This window comes from Schistocerca americana, chromosome 1, assembly GCF_021461395.2.
Source record: "Schistocerca americana isolate TAMUIC-IGC-003095 chromosome 1, iqSchAmer2.1, whole genome shotgun sequence".
Classification (NCBI taxonomy): Eukaryota; Metazoa; Arthropoda; class Insecta; order Orthoptera; family Acrididae; genus Schistocerca; species Schistocerca americana.
In genome coordinates, this window is record NC_060119.1 from 362,255,206 (window position 1) to 362,275,497 (window position 20,292).

A 20,292-nucleotide genomic window follows, 5' to 3' on the forward strand; every position below is an offset into this window, starting at 1 on the left:
CATGGTGGGAAATCTTAAAATAGGATGGATGGAACAGTTATTCTCATAGCTTTTTGCTTACATGGAAGTCCCGTTTGGTGCAGCAAAAGGTGTGAAGTTTTTGCAAAAATAGTATTTCCTTGTACTGTTCATAATAAATAAAATGCTGTTTAATAACACACTTGTCTGTATCATCAATGAAATATTTATTGTGTCCATTTTACTTATTCTCCTTTGGGGCAGATACTTGAATACTGTTCAATGCGCCATCATTCCCTCCTTCCGTAATTTGCACACCGCTGACTTACTTATATCTGCTTGTAATCATTTGATTGCTCATTCCATTGCCTTCTCTGTCAGCAGTAAAATACTTCTCTCATTCTCAGTGTCAGTAAGATTAATGACATTAACAGCAGTTTGTCACAGTTTATTGTGAAGGTATTTTCCACTATCACTTTTAGCACCACACTGCAAGGTAATAACACACCCTAATTTGATCTGTAATATGACTGTAAATAGACCAACATAGCTCCTGCTATACTCAGGAAACCAGTTCATGTTGCAGAGTAATACCTGCAAAAGTAGGTCAAATGTACAGTGAAATTTAAGAAACGTTTTAGGGAAAATAAAAGATAGGCTCTCTGCTGACAGAGGAGGAGAGAAAAATCTAGAGAAGAAGACATCTGCAGTCCCTATCATGCTCAAAACCTTTGGAAACCCTTTATCAATGATGGAAAGCTCCAACATTTTTTAGCTGTTCTCCAACAGTCAATGCAAATGATATCTCATTATGCAGACTGTTTTTGGTGAAGTCATTAGAGAGCTTGGGCATTCACTGCACTTCTGATTAGCTGATATTCATACTGTTGCTTCTATTTAATGAAAAAACCCAGTGTCTGATACTGCTGATATCCATTGTAGTAGCTCCCAACTTCACTCATTCATTTAAATCTGGGTTCTACCTGCAGAACAGAGTAATTTCATCAGAAACCAATGTGTGATTCACATACCAGCAGTGTCCATTTTCTCAAACCCTTCTTCGGTGCATTCTGTTGCAGGGAGATGCTTGTGCAAGGTTATTGTAATGACTGAAGCAATTTCATAAAATCACTACATATGCATTAACTGACAATATTGTGAGAAAACTCGACACTCATATAGAAAGCTCAAGAAATTTTGCACAGTAGCAGCTGCACTTCAGATTTCTGCCATGAGAGTGCAGGAGTGACCAATTTGGCAAGATGGTGGCAGGCATCAAGAAAATTTATGTTGACCTTGAAATGCATTAACATCAGTATGCCGCAATGGTGCAATGAAACTTCAGAATAAAGTTCAACAAATATCCACTAATTGCCAACTCCATTTGGCAATGATATGCACACTTTAAATTTTCAGTATACATCTGCAAGGGCAAATCAATGGGCTGACATATAGCAAGCGAAGAAATTGTTGACAGCATGCAGGAGAGTTTCGCATGAAGCCCACAGAAATTTATGAACAGAGCAAGCAGAGAGCTGAACATATCACAGCTGACCATCTGGAAAATCTTAAGGAAATTGAAATTGAAGCCTCCCGCTTGCAATTGCTACAAGCCCTGAATCCTGAAGACAAAATCAGATACTCTGGATTTTCAACACAGTTGTAGAAGTTTATGGAAGAGGATGAGTTTTGTGAGAAATTCATTTTCAATGATGAAGCAACATCTTTGTGACAGGCACAATGTGTGAATCTGGGGGACAGAGAATCCCAACACTATCATGCAGAACACTCAGGTTTCAACAAAAGTTAATGTGTTCTGTGCAGTCTCACAGCTTAAAGTTAGGGTCTATTTTTCTTCTGCTAAAAGATCGTTACAGGACATTTGTATCTGGACATGGTGGAAAACTGGCTCATGCCACAACTTGAGCCTGACATGTGGACCTCATCTACCAACAGGATGGTGCTCCACTCCACTTCGATCATGATGTTTGCGAATTCCTAAACAGGAAACTGAGAAATCGATTGATCGGTCAAGGTGGGTTGATGATCAGCAATTCATGTCAAGGCCTCACGATCTACATCATCATCATCATCATTTAAGACTGATTATGCCTTTCAGCATTCAGTCTGGAGCATAGCCCCCTTATAAAATTCCTCCAAGATCCCCTATTCAGTGCTAACATTGGTGCCTCTTCTGATGTTAAACCTATTACTTTAAAATCATTCTTAACCGAATCCAGGTACCTTCTCCTTGGTCTGCCCCGACTCCTCCAACCCTCTACTGCTGAACCCATGAGTCTCTTGGGTAACCTTGCTTCTCCCATGCGTGTAACATGACCCCACCATCTAAGCCTGTTCGCCCTGATTGCTACATCTATAGAGTTCATTCCCAGTTTTTCTTTGATTTCCTCATTGTGGACACCCTACTACCATTGTTCCCATCTACTAGTACCTGCAATCATCCTAGCTACTTTCATATCCGTAACCTCAACCTTGTTGATAAGGTAACCTGAATCCACCCAGCTTTCGCTCCCATACAACAAAGTTGGTCGAAAGATTGAACGGTGCACAGATAACTTAGCCTTGGTACTGACTTCCTTTTTGCAGAAGAGAGTAGATCGTAGCCGAGCGCTCACTGTATTAGCTTTGCTACACCTAGCTTCCAGTTCTTTCACTATGTTGCCATCCTGTGAGAATATGCATCCTAAGTACTTGAAACCGTCCACCTGTTCTAACTTTGTTCCTCCTATTAGCACTCAATCCATTTATATTTCTTTCCCACTGACATTACTTTCGTTTTGGAGATGCTAATCTTCATACCATAGTCCTTACATTTCTGACCTAGCTCTGAAATATTACATCGCAAACTTTCAATCGAATCTGCCATCACAACTAAGTCATCCGCATATGCAAGACTGCTTATTTTGTGTTCACATATCTTAATCTCATCCAGCCAGTCTATTGTTTTCAACATATGATCCATAAATAATATGAACGACAGTGGAGACAGGTTGCAGCCTTGTCTTACCCCTGAAACTACTCTGAACCATCAAATCAATTTACCGTCAACTCGAACTGCTGCCTGACTATCCATGTAAAGACCTTTAATTGCTTGCAAAAGTTTGCCTCCTATTCCATAATCTCGTAGAACAGACAATAACTTCTTCCTAGGAACCCAGTCATATGCCTTTTCTAGATCTATAAAGCATAGACACAATTCCCTGTTCCACTTATAACACTTCTCCATTATTTGCCGTAAGCTAAAGATCTGGTCCTGACAACCTCTAAGAGGCCTAAACCCACACTGATTTTCATCCAATTGGTCCTCAACTAATACTCGCACTTTCCTTTCAACAATACCTGAGAAGATTTTACCCACAACACTGATTAAAGAGATACCTCTGTAGTTGTTACAATCTTTTCTGTTTCCATGTTTCAAGATTGGTGCGATTACTGCTTTTGTACAGTCTGATGGCACCTGTCCCGACTCCCAGGCCATTTCGATTATCCTGTGTAGCCATTTAAGACCTGACATTCCACTGTATTTGATGAGTTCCGACTTAATTTCATCCACCCCAGCTGCTTTATTGCACTGCAATCTATTGACCATTTTCTCCACTTCCTCAAATGTGATCCTACTTCCATCATCATTCCTATCCCATTCTACCTCGAAATCTGAAACATTACTGATCGTATTTTCACCTACATTGAGCAACTCTTCAAAATATTCCCTCCATCTGCCCAAGGCATCCACAGGATTCACCAGCAGTTTTCCTGACCTGTCCAAAATACTTGTCATTTCCTTCTTACCTCCCTTTTGAAGACTGCTAATTACACTCCAGAATGGTTTTCCAGCAGCTTGACCCATAGTCTCCAACCTGTTTCCAAAGTCTTCCCAAAATTTCTTCTTTGATGCTGCAATTATCTGTTTGGCTTTGTTTCTTTCTTCAACATAACTTTCTCTGTCTACCTGAGTTCTAGTATGTAGCCATTTTTGATATGCCTTCTTTTTCCTTTTACAGGCTGCCTTGACTGTGTCATTCCGCCAAGCTGTTTGCTTCATCCTACTTTTACACACTACTGTTCCAAGGCATTCTTTAGCCACTTCTAGTTCTGTGTCCTTGTACCTTGTCCATTCCTTTTCCAATGACTGTAATTGACTACATTCAACTAACTGGTACCTTTCTGAGATCGCTTTTATGTACTTGTGCCTGATTTCCTTATCCTGAAGTTTCTCCACTCTTATCCTCCTACATATGGACCTGACCTCCTGCACTTTCGGCTTCACAATCCCAATTTCACTGCAGATTAAATAATGATCAGTGTCAGCAAAGAATCCCCTGAATACGTGTGTGTCCCTCACAGCCTTCCTCAATTCCTGATCTGTTATTATATAGTCAATGACAGATCTGGTTCCCCTGCCTTCCCAAGTATACCGGTGAATGTTCTTATGTTTAAAAAAGGAGTTTTTGATTACTAAGCCCATACTGGCACAGAAATCCAAGAGTTGTTTCCCGTTCCTGTTGGCCTCCATATCCTCTCCAAATTTACCCATAACCTTTTCATACCCTTCTGTTCGATTTCCAATCCTGGCATTAAAATCACCCATGAGCAGAACACTGTCCTTGTCCTTTACTCTAACAACTACATCACTGAGTGCCTCATAAAAACTATCCATCTTATCTTGATCTGTCCCTTCACAATGCGAATATACTGACACAATCCTAATTTTCTTGCTAGACACTGTCAAATCTATCCACATCAGTCATTCGTTTACATACCTTATTGCAACTACGCTGGGTTCCATTTCTTTCTGGATGTAAAGCCCTACACCCCATTGTGCTATTCCTGCTTTGACTCCTGACAGGTAGACTTTGTATTCTCCCACTTCCTCTTCTTTCTCACCCCTTACCCGAATGTCACTAACAGCTAAAACGTCCAGCCCCATCTTACTTGCAGCCTCTGCCAGCTCTACCTTCTTCCCAGAGTAGCCCCCATTGATATTAATAGCTCCCCATCTCATTACCATTTGTTTGCCAAGTCGTATCTTAGGAGTCCCTGGTTTGTCAGTTAGAGGTGGGACTCCATCACCTCCAAAGGTCCGAGGCATTTTGCTCTGATTGTTGCCAGCATCATATTTAAAGTACCAGGGAAGCAGGTTGCTAGCCTTACTTGCCCCGAGTCCCATTGGATTTTACCCCTAACGGTTGAGGGACTAACCGGTGGATTTGGTAGTCTTTGCCATATGAGCACAAAGGTGACCATGACTCAGAATATGTCTGAGATGCCCAGCCTTATTCCAAAGTATCTGGTAAATACTTGGCCACTCATACATTACCCATGGTTCATGAACTAGGACATGACTACAGGAACCCACACCATGAACCACCTACACCCACGCAATTTTTTTGAGTGAAGTTATGTGAAAGATTAGGTATTTACACCTCCTCTAAACTCAAACTTACCATACTGTGAGCTCATATCAACAGGGTTTTTAACAGATTGACAGGGACACACTAAGCCAGACTTGGGGAGAACTTGCAGTGGTATGGGGTACCTTCCGCCTTGCATCAAACAGTGGCTTGCAGAGTATTTATGTATATGTAGATGTTATAAACTTGATATCTGCAGTGTCAGTAGGGGCGGGATTGCACCAATAAAAAAAGCTCATTAGAGTAATGAAATTTTGGGAATACATTTGTCTATGTAACTTTTTTTATGTGATTAAAATTTCAAGATCATAGATTAATGTAAGTCACTGCAAATGAGACATGCTGGTACATTAATAACCAGTGTAATTACCAGACTGTTGAATTCAAGCATGCAAACATGCACGCATTGTGTTGTAAAGGCACCATCTGTCAGTTTGGGCGAAGGAATTCCATGCCTGTTGCACTTGGTTAGTCAAGACAGCGATGGGTACTGCTGGTTGTGGATGACGCTGGAGTTGTCATCCGATTATGTCCCATATGTGCTCAATTGGAGATCTTGTGATCGTGCAGGCCAAGGCAATATGTCGATGGTCCATAGAGCATGTTGGGTTACAATAGCAGTTGGTGGGTGAGCATTATCCTGTTGGAAAACACTCGCTGGAATCTGTTCATGAATGGCAGAACAACAGGTTGTATCACCAGACTGACATGCAAATTTGCAGTAAAAATGTATCGGATAACCATGAGAGTGATCCTGCTGCCATCTGAAATTGCACCTCAGACCACTACTCCAGGTGCAGGTCCAGTATGTCTAGCATGGATAAAGGTCGTGAGCCAGTCCTCAACTGGCCTCCTCCTAACCAACACTCAGTGAGCACTAGCACCAAGGCAAAACCAGCTTTCATCAGAAAACACAACAGACATCCACTCTGCCCTCCAATGGGTTCATGCTTGATACCACTGAAGTTGCAAATGGTGGTGGTCTGGAGCCAGTGGAATGCACTCTACGGAGCACTTGGATTGGACCTGTCCTTGATGTAACTGATTTGTAACAGTTCATTGTGTCACTGTGCTGCCAACCGCTGCTCAAATTGCTGCTGCAGATGCAGTACAATGTGCCACAGCCAATACACTGAACACGATGGTCTTCCCTCTCCGTAGTGCCATGTGGCTGACCAGAGCCTGGCCTTCTTGCAACTGTACATCCTTGTGGGAACCACTACCAGCAACCATGTACAGTGGCTACATTCCTGCCAAGTTTTTTCTGTAGTACTGCAGATGGAACATCCAACTTCTCACAGCCCTATTACATGACCCTGTTCGACCACAGAAAGGTGTTGATGGCGTCTTTTTTGCCTTCACAGTATTTTTGCACTGTAATATAGCTACAATAAACCTGTGAAATTGCTTCAATCATTTATAATAACCTAGTATTTCAAATGAGGGTAGAAGGATATTACAGTACTGGCATACACATACAATCTCTCACATATTAGCTTCTCTACAAGTCTGTGACACCAATTATGAGTAGCTATTTAAGTAATAACATTACAGTAACTTCCTGATGGAGCTATACACTACAGGTTCATTACGTGGTACATACGCAACACACTTTCAAAGCATTCACTTACTGGTGTAGTTCGATAACACAAGCTTGTTAACAACACACAAGTAAACGCCTTGCAGTGCATTCAAGAGTTAAAAAATACAAATGACTTATAACCCTAAAACCTTATTACCTTATTTTCACCTCTTATTCCACAGGCAATATTCGGATCAGCTGAAAAAAAAAAAAAATCAATAAAATTTGTGTTACTGATGCTATATTTTGAAATTTATTACAGCAACACAAAAAGAAGAGAAACAAAAGAAAAAAAAAAGAAACATACCACCAGCATTTAACAAAACACTCAAGCAGCGGGAATTATCTGTAGTTGCTGCTGCGTGAAGAGGAGTTCGACCCCAAGAATCTTGACTGTTTATGTGTGCAACCTGTTCTCCACGCAATAAATCTTCCAACAATTCGGCATTATCCCATAATGCTGCCTGCAGAAAGAATAACTTACAATTACTGACTAACAATAGGGATATTTCACAAAATATACGGATTACAAAATACCACTCATGTTTCACATGTCGATATATGTATTTAATGAAATTTTCTAATGTATATAAATCATACAAAAGAAGAAAACAAAGTTAATACCAAAACACACAAATAAGAATACTGCATATACAATACACAGTTAGCTCAGGCCACGAGTATTTGGTATAATACTAAATTCACATTGTGTCAGTTTCACTAAATTCTCTGGCTAAAACTAAACTGACTTGCCATTAAACTACGCCAATATGTCACTTCACTGCAGTAAAAGTATTCAAGAAAGAAGCATGAAATTATCCTCTATGAAACCTACAGACAGAAGACACAACATAAATATTAACTATTTAGTACATGGTACTTTTAATGTTCTTACGCAGAAAAAAGATAGAACAAATCACATACTTTCTGTACCCGGAAAGCTTAGTGACATGGAAGGAAAGCTGTACAAAGGAATTAAGGAGGAGACTATCTGTGGCAAAGAAAGCATTTGAAAAGGTGAAGCACTTGCTAAAAGCTAGAAGATTTCCAATAGAGCCAAGGAAAATATCTGCGAAAAGTTACACCGGAAGTGGAACATTATACAGCAGTGAACAGTGGACAGTAAAATATTTCAAAAGGTTTGAAATGTAGCTATGGAGAATATTGGTTAAGGTGAAGTGGACTGATAGACTTAAGAATGAAGAACTAATGAAGAAAATAGGGGAAGGAAAGAGATTGTTAAAATTGATCACAATGAGGAAAAACTCTTGGCTGGGACATTTACTGCATAGGAATTATCTACAACAAAGAATTATAGAGGAAAATGTGGAAGAAATGAGAGGAAGAGGTAGAAAGAGATTTGGAAGAAATGGACAAATATGATGAAGCATGATACTCAGGAAAGGACATAACAGAGAACCTCCAATTGAAATATGGGATAACAGACACATTAAAGAAGAAGTCAACTGTACTAATACCTGGCAAACTAAGCAACAGCTGACAAAGCACGTAAAATGTAGAACAGATTAAATCTTTCAGTGGTGACATCATTTTAAGTTGTATATCAAAAACTTGCATTTATGGGTTTAAAAACATGGAAGTACAATCTATTTACACTCCACATCTTCCTTTAATGCCTGGGTAGCAATGTACATTGATACAATAAAAAATCATGGTAACACTTACATTTTTCAGTGTTTACGTGCAGAGACGAGGGTGATTCAAACTGGCATTACCATGTGTTAAAAATTACTCTGATTTGTCACTTAGTTTGGATGGTTTTCACCCAGATGGAGGAAGTGTAGTGTCATTCAGTGATACACTTTTTGCTTTTGGATGGGAAAATGCGTGTGATACAAGCAAAAACTCAATCCTAATTTAGGTGGCCGTTCACCACATATGACAACAGTTGGATACAAGATTATGAAAAGGATAGTTGCTACTCATCATATAGTGGAGATTCTGAGTCACAGATAGGCTGAAAGCTTTGTTTGACAGTCTTTCTGTTGTGTCTGTCTGTGACTCAGCATCTTCACTATATGATGAGTAGCAACTATCCTTTTCATAATATTGTCATTATTCCATCCTGGACTTTCATTTTTTTATTTTAACAGTTAGAAACAGTGCAACAAATTTAAATTTGGTCCAACATCTGTTTTTGATGAGGATCACCAGGATGCCCAGAAAATGAGGTTACCGTGGAAAGTGCATTGCAAATGGTATTTCCCATTTATTTCACTTATGGAGCACTGAAGGAATGACTGCTTAAATACCTGTAGTTAGTATAAATTTATCTTTACTGTCCTTATGGGACCAATACATATTGGGCTGTAGTATATTCCTATATTTATTGCTTAACATTCATTCTTGAAACTTTGTAAATAGGATTTTGCAGGATAGCTGGCACCTATCCAAGCATCTGCCAGTTCAGGTTTTTCATATCTACAAGATGTTCTCTAGTGGATCAAATGAATGTGTGACCATCCACACTGCATTTTTCTGTATACCGGGTTATCAAAAAGTCAGTATAAATTTGAAAACTTAATAAACCATGGAATAATGTAGGTAGAGAGGTAAAAATTGACATACATGCTTGGAATGACATGGGGTTTTATTAGACCACCTCAAAAAAACAAAGTTCACAAAATGTCCGACAGATGGAGCTGGACAGCAAAATGTCAGTGACTGCACATGACAATCGTGTATAAAAGGAGCTATAATTAGAGAGAGAATCAGATGCACCAGCAGTCGCAGCATGTTGACGTGGCGCTTTTAGTGAAGCTGTATTATCAGAATGGGGAATGTGCTAGTTCAGCGTTACGATCCTATCGCCATAGGAAGGGGATTCAAATGGGTAAAGGTTCGTTGACAAATGTAGCTGTGGCGAGAATGATTTCGAAGGCACGGGTCGTTTAGACGATAGACCCCGTAGTGGCCAACCGAACACAAGGCGTAATGCTGCTGAGACAGTTCCGGAAGAAATGGAGACTGTAGTTGCCTATGCACGGAGAAGTCAGTGCTCATGCAGTGGCACGTCGCACCGGCATTCCATACACTACTGTTTGGTTGGCACTTTGGCGTACCCTCCGATGCTATCTGTACAAAATCCATCGGCATCATGAACTGTTACCTAGCGATTTAGTTAAGCGGAGGGTATTTGTGGTGTGGGCATTTCAAAAGATGGCGGAAGATGACGATTGGTTGAGTAACGTGTTGTGGACCGGCGAAGCTCATTTCACACTCGAGGGTCTGTCAACGCCCACAACTGCAGAATTTGGGCTACAGAAAATCCTAGAACTGTCGTGGAAACTCCATTGCATGACGAGAAAGTTATGGTATGGGCTGGATTTACCACATCTACCGTTATCGGACCTTTTTTCTTCGAGGAAATGCGTGACTCTGGTTTTGTAACTGCTACCGTGACGGGTGAGAGGTACGCCGATATGTTACAGAATCGCATCATCCCCAGCCTGGCTGATAAACACCTGCTGGAACGTACGATGTTTATGCAGGATGGCGCTCCACCCCATATTGCTAGACGCATGAAAGATCTCTTGCGCGCGTCGTTTGGTGATGATAGTGTGCTCAGCCGCCACTTTTGTCATGCATGGCCTCCCAGGTCCCCAGACCTCAGTCCGTGCAATTATTGGCTTTGGGGTTACCTGAAGTCGCAAGTGTATCGTGATTGACCGACATCTCTAGGGAAGCTGAAAGACAACATACGACACCAATGCCTCACCATAACTCCGGACATGCTTTACAGTGCTGTTCACAACATTATTCCTCAACTACAGCTATTGTTGAGGAATGATGGTGGACATATTGAGCATTTCCTGTAAAGAACATCATATTTGCTTTGTCTTACTTTGTTATGCTAATTATTGCTATTCTGATCAGATGAAGCACCATCTGTCGGACGTTTTTTCAACTTTTGTGTTTTTTTGGTTCTAATAAAATCCCATGTTATTCCAAGCATGTGTGTCCATTTTTACCTCTCTATCTACATTACTCCGTGATTTATTCAGTTTTCAAATTTATACTGACTTTTTGATCACCCGGTACATCAATAACCGCTTACTGCCCTATTTGGTATGGGTCCCACACACCTGAGCAATGCTTTACAGTGTCTGACAAAAAGTGAAGGGCCCAAAAGACATTGTCAGATGTCAATGTAGCTTTCGATATGTACACACCATCAGCTTGTATGTAAAATGATCAGAGCTGCAATTCTCTGTAAGAGGTAGAAAGCCATCAGAGAGTGTTAGCGTTGTTCGTGCCTAATGTTGTTACCAGACCTACTAGGGTATATAGGGGTATGCTGGTGTTGTGTGAACACTGTGGTGGACATGGAGACACAGTGTACTAATGTGAGACAGCATTAGCAGCACTTAACAGAGTTTGACAGTTTGAAAGGGGTCTCACAGTGAGTCTCCAGTTGTTCAGCTCTTCAAATTGGGCAATATCCACATTTGTGGGACACTCGCGTGTGATAGTGGCCCAAAGTTGGACTGCATAGGAACCAGAGGGCAGGCATGCTCATCATCAAGATTCCAGTCACTCACATCTGAGCACCTCAAGAGAGGACTGCCACATTGTGTACCAAGCACATTGCATCCCCTTAACATCTGTGCCTGTTATCTGAGAACACATAAAGGACTCTCTGCAACATTCTGTGACACCCTGCACCTCTGGTTGAAGACTAGTAGCAGCCAGACTACAGAATTATCATGTCATGCGTATGCTGCCATTAATCTACATCTACATCTACAAGGATACTCCTCAAATCACATTTAAGTGCCTGGCAGAGGGTTCAACGAACCACCTTCACAATTCTCTATTATTCCAATCTCGTATAGCGCGCAGGAAGAATGAACACCTATATCTTTCTGTAAGAGCTCTGATTTCCCTTATTTTATCTTTCTGATTGTTCCTCCCTAAGTAAGTCAGTGTCAACAAAATATTTTCGCATTTGGAGGAGAAAGTTGGTGATTGGAATTTCGTGAGAAGATTCCGTTGCAACGAAAAACGCCTTTCTTTTAATGATATCCATCCCAAATCCTGTATCATTTCTGTGACACTCTCTCCCATATTTTGCGATAATACAAAATGTACTGCCTTTCTTTGAACTTTTTCAATGTACTCAGTCAGTCCTATCTGGTAAGGATCCCACACTGCGCAACAGTACTCTAAAAGAGGATGGACAAGTCTAGTGCAGGCAGTCTCCTTAGTAGGTCTGTTACATTTTCTAAGTGTCCTGCCAATGAAACGCAGTCTTTGGTTAGCCTTCCCCACAACATTTTCTGTGTGTTCCTTCCAATTTAAATTGTTCGTAATTGTAATTCCTAGGTATTTAGTTGAATTTACAGCTTTTAGATTAGACTGATTTATCGTGTAGACGAAGTTTAACACGTTCTCTTTAGCACTTTTTACCACAACACAAACAATTTTGTCTTGATTGGAGCCATGACCAGGAAGCATGGACTCACTGGTGAGTAGGGCTAGTGAGGTGTCCCATTTTTTCTAATGTTTTGGAGAGGCACATCAATGTTACTCCTGGTGTCATAGTGTATGAAGCCACAGGGTATGACACACAAGGCGTGGCAATAAAGAAACCAGACTCATGCGCTAACACTCTACTGAGAAAATATACACAACTTAAATGTTGTCCCCTTCAGGTGTAGTCCCCACCCCGATCGCTGCACTGCTCCATGTAAATTTTCCACTGTTGGAAGCAGTGCTGTAAGTCTTTTTCTTTTATGCTGTTGAGGAGGCTCATTACTTTTTCCTTCATTGCATCCATGGACTCGTACCCGATTCCTTTGAGTGCAGACTTCAGTTTTGGGAATAGAAAGAAGTTGCATGAGGCTAGGTCATGAGGATACAGTGGATGTTCAATTATTGGAATGTTGCTTTTCACCAAAAACATCTTCACAGGCATCACATTATGGGCCGACGCACTGTCTTGACGAAGAACCCAAGTGCGATTCATCCACAGATCTAGTCTCTTTCATCACACACATTCATGGAGGGCCTTCAGAAGAGTTACATAATAAGCCTGATTGACAGTCTGACTTTCGGGCACCCAATCAATGTAAATAACCCCTCAGAAATCAAGGAAAACAATCATCATTGCTTTGAATTTTGATTTGCTCATGTGTGCTTCCTTCCTCCTAGGGGATTGAGGACTCTTCCAATGCTTGGATTGTCGCTTAGTCTCTGGATTGTATTAGAATATTCATGTTTCCCACACACAGTTACTTTGTTGGATAATCAGGGTCATTTTCAATGTTTTCAAGAGTGTCAGCACAGCCGTCCATTCAATGTTACTTTTGCTCGTTTATAAGGATGCTTGGCATCAGTGTAACACAAATCTTTGTCATGCCCAGATAATCTTGCAAAATCTAATGGTTTCCTTATTGATGCAGGCAAGGTCTGAAACTACTCAAACAATTCCACTGACCTCCGCAATCTCTTCAGTTTTTGAAGTGGAAGGACAGTCTGATTTTTTATCATCTTCGGTGTCTTCCGTAGCATCCTTGAAACTCTTAACACAATCGAAACCTTGTGTGTCCAACACTGATCACCATAAACATGTTTCAAAAAACTGCAAGTCTCTGTGGTGAATTTTCCAAGTTTTGTGAGGAATTCAATGTTAACACGTTGTTCCACTTTAGCGCATAGCACAGCTCTGATAGGGCTCAGACACATGACCCATTTCTAGGAAGACTCACAGCCACACTAACCACCACAGTGGCATGTAATTTTGTATGCGTGTCAGCAATGGTCCACGGTTATTCCCCCAATCTTCTCTTTTTCATCAATGAATCCAGAAATGCACACAACAACCAGTCCAGTTTCTTTATTGGCACACATGGCAAGTTGTGGACACCCTCTCATGTGAGAGTGTCAGATTGCCATTTTTTAAAAGGACAATACATGTGCACACTTGGCATGTGTCTCTATATACTGTCTGCGTGGTGTTGAGGTACTCCTGTGGCCAACAAGATACCCAGATATGTCCGCAGGACATGTGAGGGACCATCTCAGATATCAACTCCCTACCAGTGCCAGTATCCAGGATACTCAGGACTAGTTACAACAGTTATGGGCCAACTTTATGACAGCCTTTCCAATGGAATTTGTGCACGTGTCCAGGCCAGAGGGGGTGCAATATCATACTGATAAGTTGGCTCATACTGTCAAGTTCTTTCTAAATTTGACTCAACTATTGTAATCACTAAAATAACATCACATTCCCGCTCAATCCCATGAAGTTTTATTTCATTTGTATTTCGAGTGCTTCAGTGTTTTTGTCAGACAGTGTAGGATGCAGTGTATGAATATTTTGCAAGAAATCTCCTTTGTAGACAGATTGCATTAACCCAGTATCGTACCAACCAAATGAAGTGTGCTACCTGCATTACCCACAACTGAGCTTATGTTCCATACCATATCCCCACGGACATTAACACAGTGGCATTTGAATGAGTTGACTAATTCCAATGGAGATTCAGTGATATTTGCAGTCACAGTAAATCAAAATGCTTCTCTCGACATGTAACCTGACACTTCACAATAATGTGACCAAGGATGACATTCTCAGGCAGTACAACATGACACCTACTGTTGAGAAGATGGGGGACCTATGTTGGTATGAGCACATGCTTTGAGCAGGTCAAGAAATAATAATAAAAACCTGAGTTTTTGTTGAAAATTGTTAGTCAGTGATCTATTGGGAGTCTGAGGCAACACTGGCTTGATACCCTCCATCCTGACGAAGCACAATATCGTGACAAGTGGAGATGAAGAGGCAAACGAGCGAATCCCATTAAATTGTGGGACAAATTTTGAGAAAGAAGATGCTTTTTGGAAGTGTACAATTTAATAGTTCTGAACATTAAATGCAAGACACCAGTCTTTGCAACACTTTGAAATTGCATCAAGACCTGGTTGAATATTAGTCCTTTTTTCTTTCAGACTGTACATCATTATCAATGAGTGTCATCACCTTAAAAAGTCTGAGGTATATTATTAATATACAGCATGAGTTAAAACATACTTCCCTGGGGCACACCTGAAGCTACTCCTACATCTGTTAATAAATTGTCTTGTTAGGCGCATTCTGCATCCTCTGGCCAAGACACTCTCAATTCCATCACAAATTTTGTTTGACAACCCATATGCCAGAGTACACTCTTTCAAATTATGAAAGTAGCTGGAGTAAAAAACAGGAAGTGAATGTTTATATACAACTTGTACAGAAACCAGACAGCAGTTACAAGAGTCAAGGGGTATGAAAGGGAATCAGTGGTTGAAAAGGTTGTGGCCTATCCCCAATGTTATTCAATCTGTACATCGAGCAAGCAGTAAAGAAAACCAAAGAAAAATTTAGAGAAGGAATTAAAGTTCAGGGAGAAGAAATAAAAAAACTTTGAGGTATGCAGATTACACTATAATTCTGCCAGAGACAGCAAAAAACTCTGAAGAGCAATTGACCAGAATGGACAGTGTCTTGAAAGTAAAATATACAATGAACATTGACAAAAGCAAAAGAAGGATAATGAAGTGCAGTCAAATCAGGTGATGCTGAAGGAATTAGGTTAGGAAATGAGAGACTAAAAGTAGTAGATGGGTTTTGCTGTTTGGGCAGCAAAATAACTGATGATGGCTGAAGTAGAGAGAATATAAAATGTAGACTAGAAACGACAAGATTAGTGTGTCTGAAGAAGAGAAATTTGTTAACATCAAATATAAATTTAAGTGTTTGGAAATCTTTTTTGAAGGTAGCCTTGTATGGAAGTGAAACATCGGACAATAAACAGTTCACACATGAAGAGTATAAAAGCTTTTGAAATGTGGTGCTCCAGAAGAATGCTGAAGGTTAGATGGGTAGTTCATGTAACCACTGAGGCAGTACTGAAAAAAAAATTGAGGAGCAAAGAAATTTGTGGCATAACCTGACTAAAAAAGCGACCAGTTGGTAGGACACATTCTGAGACATCAAGGGCTTATCAATACAGTATCGGGGGAAATATGGGGAGTAAAAACCGTAGAGGGAGACTGAGAAATGACGATAGTACGCAGGTCCAAATGCTGTAGAGTGCTGTAGTTATTCGGAAATGAAGAGGCTTTCTCAGGAAAAACAGGATGCAAAGCAGCTGTAAATCAGTCTTAGGACTGGAGACCACAACACAAACAACCCATATGATCATATATTCATTAATAAGTATTGGTGTTGTGCTGAGACAAATGTTTTTCGAAAGTCAGGAAATAGCGCATCCACTGGGCTGCCTTGCATTATGGCTTTCAGAACATGAGTAGACAAAAGTGCAGGATGGGATTCACAATGTGAATGTTTCTGGAATCCATGTTGGTTGGCATGGAGATACTTCATTACATTAAAGCTCGGAAAACATTCAATGTTTCTGCAAGAGATGGGTGTGAAAGGCATCTACCGGTCACAGATTTTTGTTTCCAGCACGTACAGTATATCACAGTTAAATATAGACTAACTCAGGAGTCCTTTTTAGTTTTAACCACTCCAACTATTTTTTAATGCTGCTGAGACTAGTATCTGGAGCTGCACTTCTGCATTTCCCCCCTTGTAAAGCAAAATTTGGAAATGGAGTTCAGCATTTCTACTTTTGCTTTGCTTCCTGAATTTCAGTTCTTGTGTCATTAGTGGATGTCTGGGCACTAAAGCACAAGTTAACAGCCTTTACAAACAATAGAATTTCTTAGGGTTTCTTGAGATCTTTAACAGTCTTTGTAGCTTTCCCTTCTGACAGACAAACATATTTCCATTAGCACCTGCCACAGATTGAGAGCCCTATGCTTTATTTTACACTGAAGTGCAGTCATTCTGGTTTCTTTTGTAGTTTCTTTATAGATACTGTATAACATGGATGGTACCTCCCATTGCAAACCTTTCTACTACATGCATGTATGTATGTAGTTCTTGGTCAATTATTCTTCTAAACTTGAACTACGGTTCCTCTATAAGGTCCTGCCCCTGCTTGTTTAAGTTTCCAGTTCTTTTTTGCCACAACTATCTCACAGTCATTGATACCAATTTCAACATGATTTCCTCAAAGAGGTCAGGTCTATTTGTTGCCATTAGATCTAATATATTACTGTTATGATTGAGCTTCCAACCTATCTGCTCTATGTAGTTTTTAAGAGGATGCATTTTGTTTTGTGTCACAGAAAGATTTTGTCAAACCCACTGCTTACAGAACTATAACTATCCCACTTGGTTGTTGGACAATTAAAGTCTCCTTCAATGACAACAGTATGATTGAGGAACATATGCACAGGTGGACTCGGGGTTTTCTCTAAAGTTCTGGTTATATTTGGGGGTTGTGGGGAGGGGGGGGGGGGCTTGGTAGTCTATAAAAGGAATCAATTTTTTCATTTTTATTTATTTATTTGTCCTTTGATCATTCAGCACAATAATATAGCACATGTCAGGTACATGACAGAAATAATATATACATGTATAAACACGCACAAATTATGATAAGATTAGGTGAAGATAGGGCACGAAGTTGGTCATGGTCTTATCAAAGGAACTAGTCCAGCACTCATCTTAGCAACTTGACAAAACCATGGAGAACCTAAGTCGGGATGGCCGGACAGGGTAGAAACCCCACTTCTGCCAATTACGATCCAGTTGGTACCTTTTTCACCAATTTATCACACTACCTGAGCACTTCACTTAATGCTACACTTGGTTTTGTGTTTCTTGTCACTACGTACTGTACATACTTCTCTGCCATGATTACAGGTAAACCCTTTCCATGGCTTGTGGATAAGATGAATATTTTACCCTTCACCTTCTTATGACAATGCCTGATATGATTTCTGTAGTTTATAATTGTTTTTCCTCTGCAAGTTTGTGCATTCATGAATGTTAAGCCTAGATTGTAATGTGAATGAAATCTGTTTATGCTTGTTTCGGTCAATTAAGCATTCTTTTATGACACTGCAGTACTTTTCACACATTTTCACTGTCTTCAGACAGAGCTTTGTACCTGTTTTGTAATGGAACACTGTATTTCAGATCATGCAATACAGAACAAAAGTATCATTTACTCCCACTGCCTGAAGATTTTTGTCCACAAAATACCACTTTTGGTGGATCACCCAGACATTGCATCACATTCTCCAATGTACATTTACACATCTGATTCAGGCAACAACTCCTCCAGTTGAAACCAGACGTCCATACAACTTGAACTTTCCAGACAATACTGGGTTTTCCTTTAATGTACTGCTCATAGTAGCAGTCCAGTTTTTGTTCAAATTTTAGATACCTTTTTACCCCGTGTATCTTATATGTCAAGAATTTAAAAGAATGTATTCCAATCAACATTGCCATAATTTCTCTAAATACACAAATGCTGTAAATGTAGGTTAGCCGTTCATCAGTCTATCTTCTACGGTAAGCCACAGTGTCAGCATAGTCATTCTCTGAAAATCCAACTGATCTTCCTCAAGTATTCTACTTATTTGTAAATAAGCTGAACCGGCAACACAGTCCATGACTGCAGCGACTTAGACAGCTCGGCTAATCCCATGCGGCCCACGACTTATTAAACTGATGATTCAGAGCTTCTCACATCTATCAACACCTACCTTTCTTGGAATTGAGATTATTAAAGTCTTCTTGAAGTCTGAGGGTATTTCTATACCTTACATATCAGGAGAGTATTTCTGTCACAGTTGATTCTTGCAACAAATGTCACCTATTAAGGAGGCCTTGTTTTGATGCAGATCTTTCTGCCTATTTCATCCACTGCTGCCTTCACTATTTCATCTTTCAAAGCTGCCCATTTGTCTTATGAGGAGTTCCTTTCCCTGGCAACAGTTGTTTAAGAAATCCTAATATATGATATGGAGGGGGGGGGGGGGGGGAGAGGGTATCTTCTGCCATGCACAACAGTGGTTTTTAGAGTGCAGATGTATGGTACAGGCAAATGTAAATCTGTATCAATTGGCTGATTCCAACTGTATCTATTTGATATTGTGCATAGGATATTATGTTCTTGCATTTCATGAAGCACACAATTTCACATTTCTGAACATTTAACCAAGCTACCAATCTTTGGACCACTTTCAATCATTATATATAAAAAAAAAACTAGCTAGTATTTCATTATAGATAACTGCAGCATTTGCAAAAAAAGGGGGCAAGCCTGGGTTTACCAGTGTTTTACAGAAGAGAAAAAAGCCCCTAACAAATTACTGATTAATTTCCTTGTACCACCTACGATAGTAGCTGCAAAGACTAATCATCTGAAGACACATAGAGAAAGATTGATGCACATCTGATTCCAGAACATTTATGCTATTGACCAACCCTTACCTGAAGGGAACTGACATTTCATGGATAGCAACAATCATGCTATCATTGTCCACAGCAAGATATTTGAGAATGCAGAAGTTGTCAACAACCCTAGACATTGTCTCTGCTTGTCATAAAACAAACACACTCAACCCACACACAGAAAATCTATGCAAGTTGACTTTACCTGAGAAATCAGGAGGCAATGAGGAACTTCTAATTCTTCTGGGGCGAAACAGCAGTACAAAACAGAAATATCCGATTGGACTGCAGCATTGTTTGGATGCCACATAATAAGTATATGTCACAAGTAGTGCTGTATGTAAACTGGAAGAAATAGAAGAGTGACCGCTTCTGTGTTTGCTTTGTGCTACATTACATCAGTATGTCCATGTAATGAACGGCGTGGATTGATGACTACTATCAATGAGACAGGCTGCATCATTACAGGTTGTCTACTATATTATCCTATGATGATCAATGAGAAACACATTTAAGATTCGTACTTCTCTCCTGAAACTTAAGTCTCCTATTCTGTGTAGAAACTTCAAACAGTGATTGTTAATATAACATTGCAAACCGCGGCCTGTTTCTCAAAAAGCTGTCTTAATCATCTAACATTTTTCATCCAACAAACAAAAAAGAATATTTCACACTTAATACATGTAACATAAAATATTACACATCAAATTCAGACGCTTAATTTTACATGCATTTTAAATTTTGAGATTACCTGGTGTAAAAGCCTGCCAGGAAAATCTTCGTCTTCAGGAGTCAAATTATCCATGGTTCAGTAGACACCCACTTACTTCTTCCATATACAGCCGGAAAGGTGGTTAAATATAGCCACAACAGAGGACACTATCTTTCCAGAAGAAATATTAATACGTAAAATTTGCAACATGATTGAGATAATGATTTTACTTTCTTTCGTACAGACGAAACTGTCAATGATTTCTAAATAAACATTCTGT

The 20,292-nt window shown here is 40.0% G+C and overlaps 1 protein-coding gene across 1 annotated transcript in view; it reads right to left on the bottom strand.

Moving 5' to 3' along the window:
- Positions 1-20,292, bottom strand: part of LOC124622699 (serine/threonine-protein phosphatase 6 regulatory ankyrin repeat subunit A-like) — a 37,698-nt gene extending 17,406 nt beyond the window's left edge. Inside the window, exons 1-3 of the mRNA XM_047148492.1 lie at positions 20,052-20,292; positions 7,280-7,436; positions 7,130-7,170 (exon numbers count right to left, since the gene is read on the bottom strand). Of these exons, the coding sequence (XP_047004448.1) occupies positions 7,130-7,170; positions 7,280-7,436; positions 20,052-20,105 (252 nt within the window). The 5' untranslated portion in view covers positions 20,106-20,292. The remainder of the gene's footprint in view (positions 1-7,129; positions 7,171-7,279; positions 7,437-20,051) is intronic.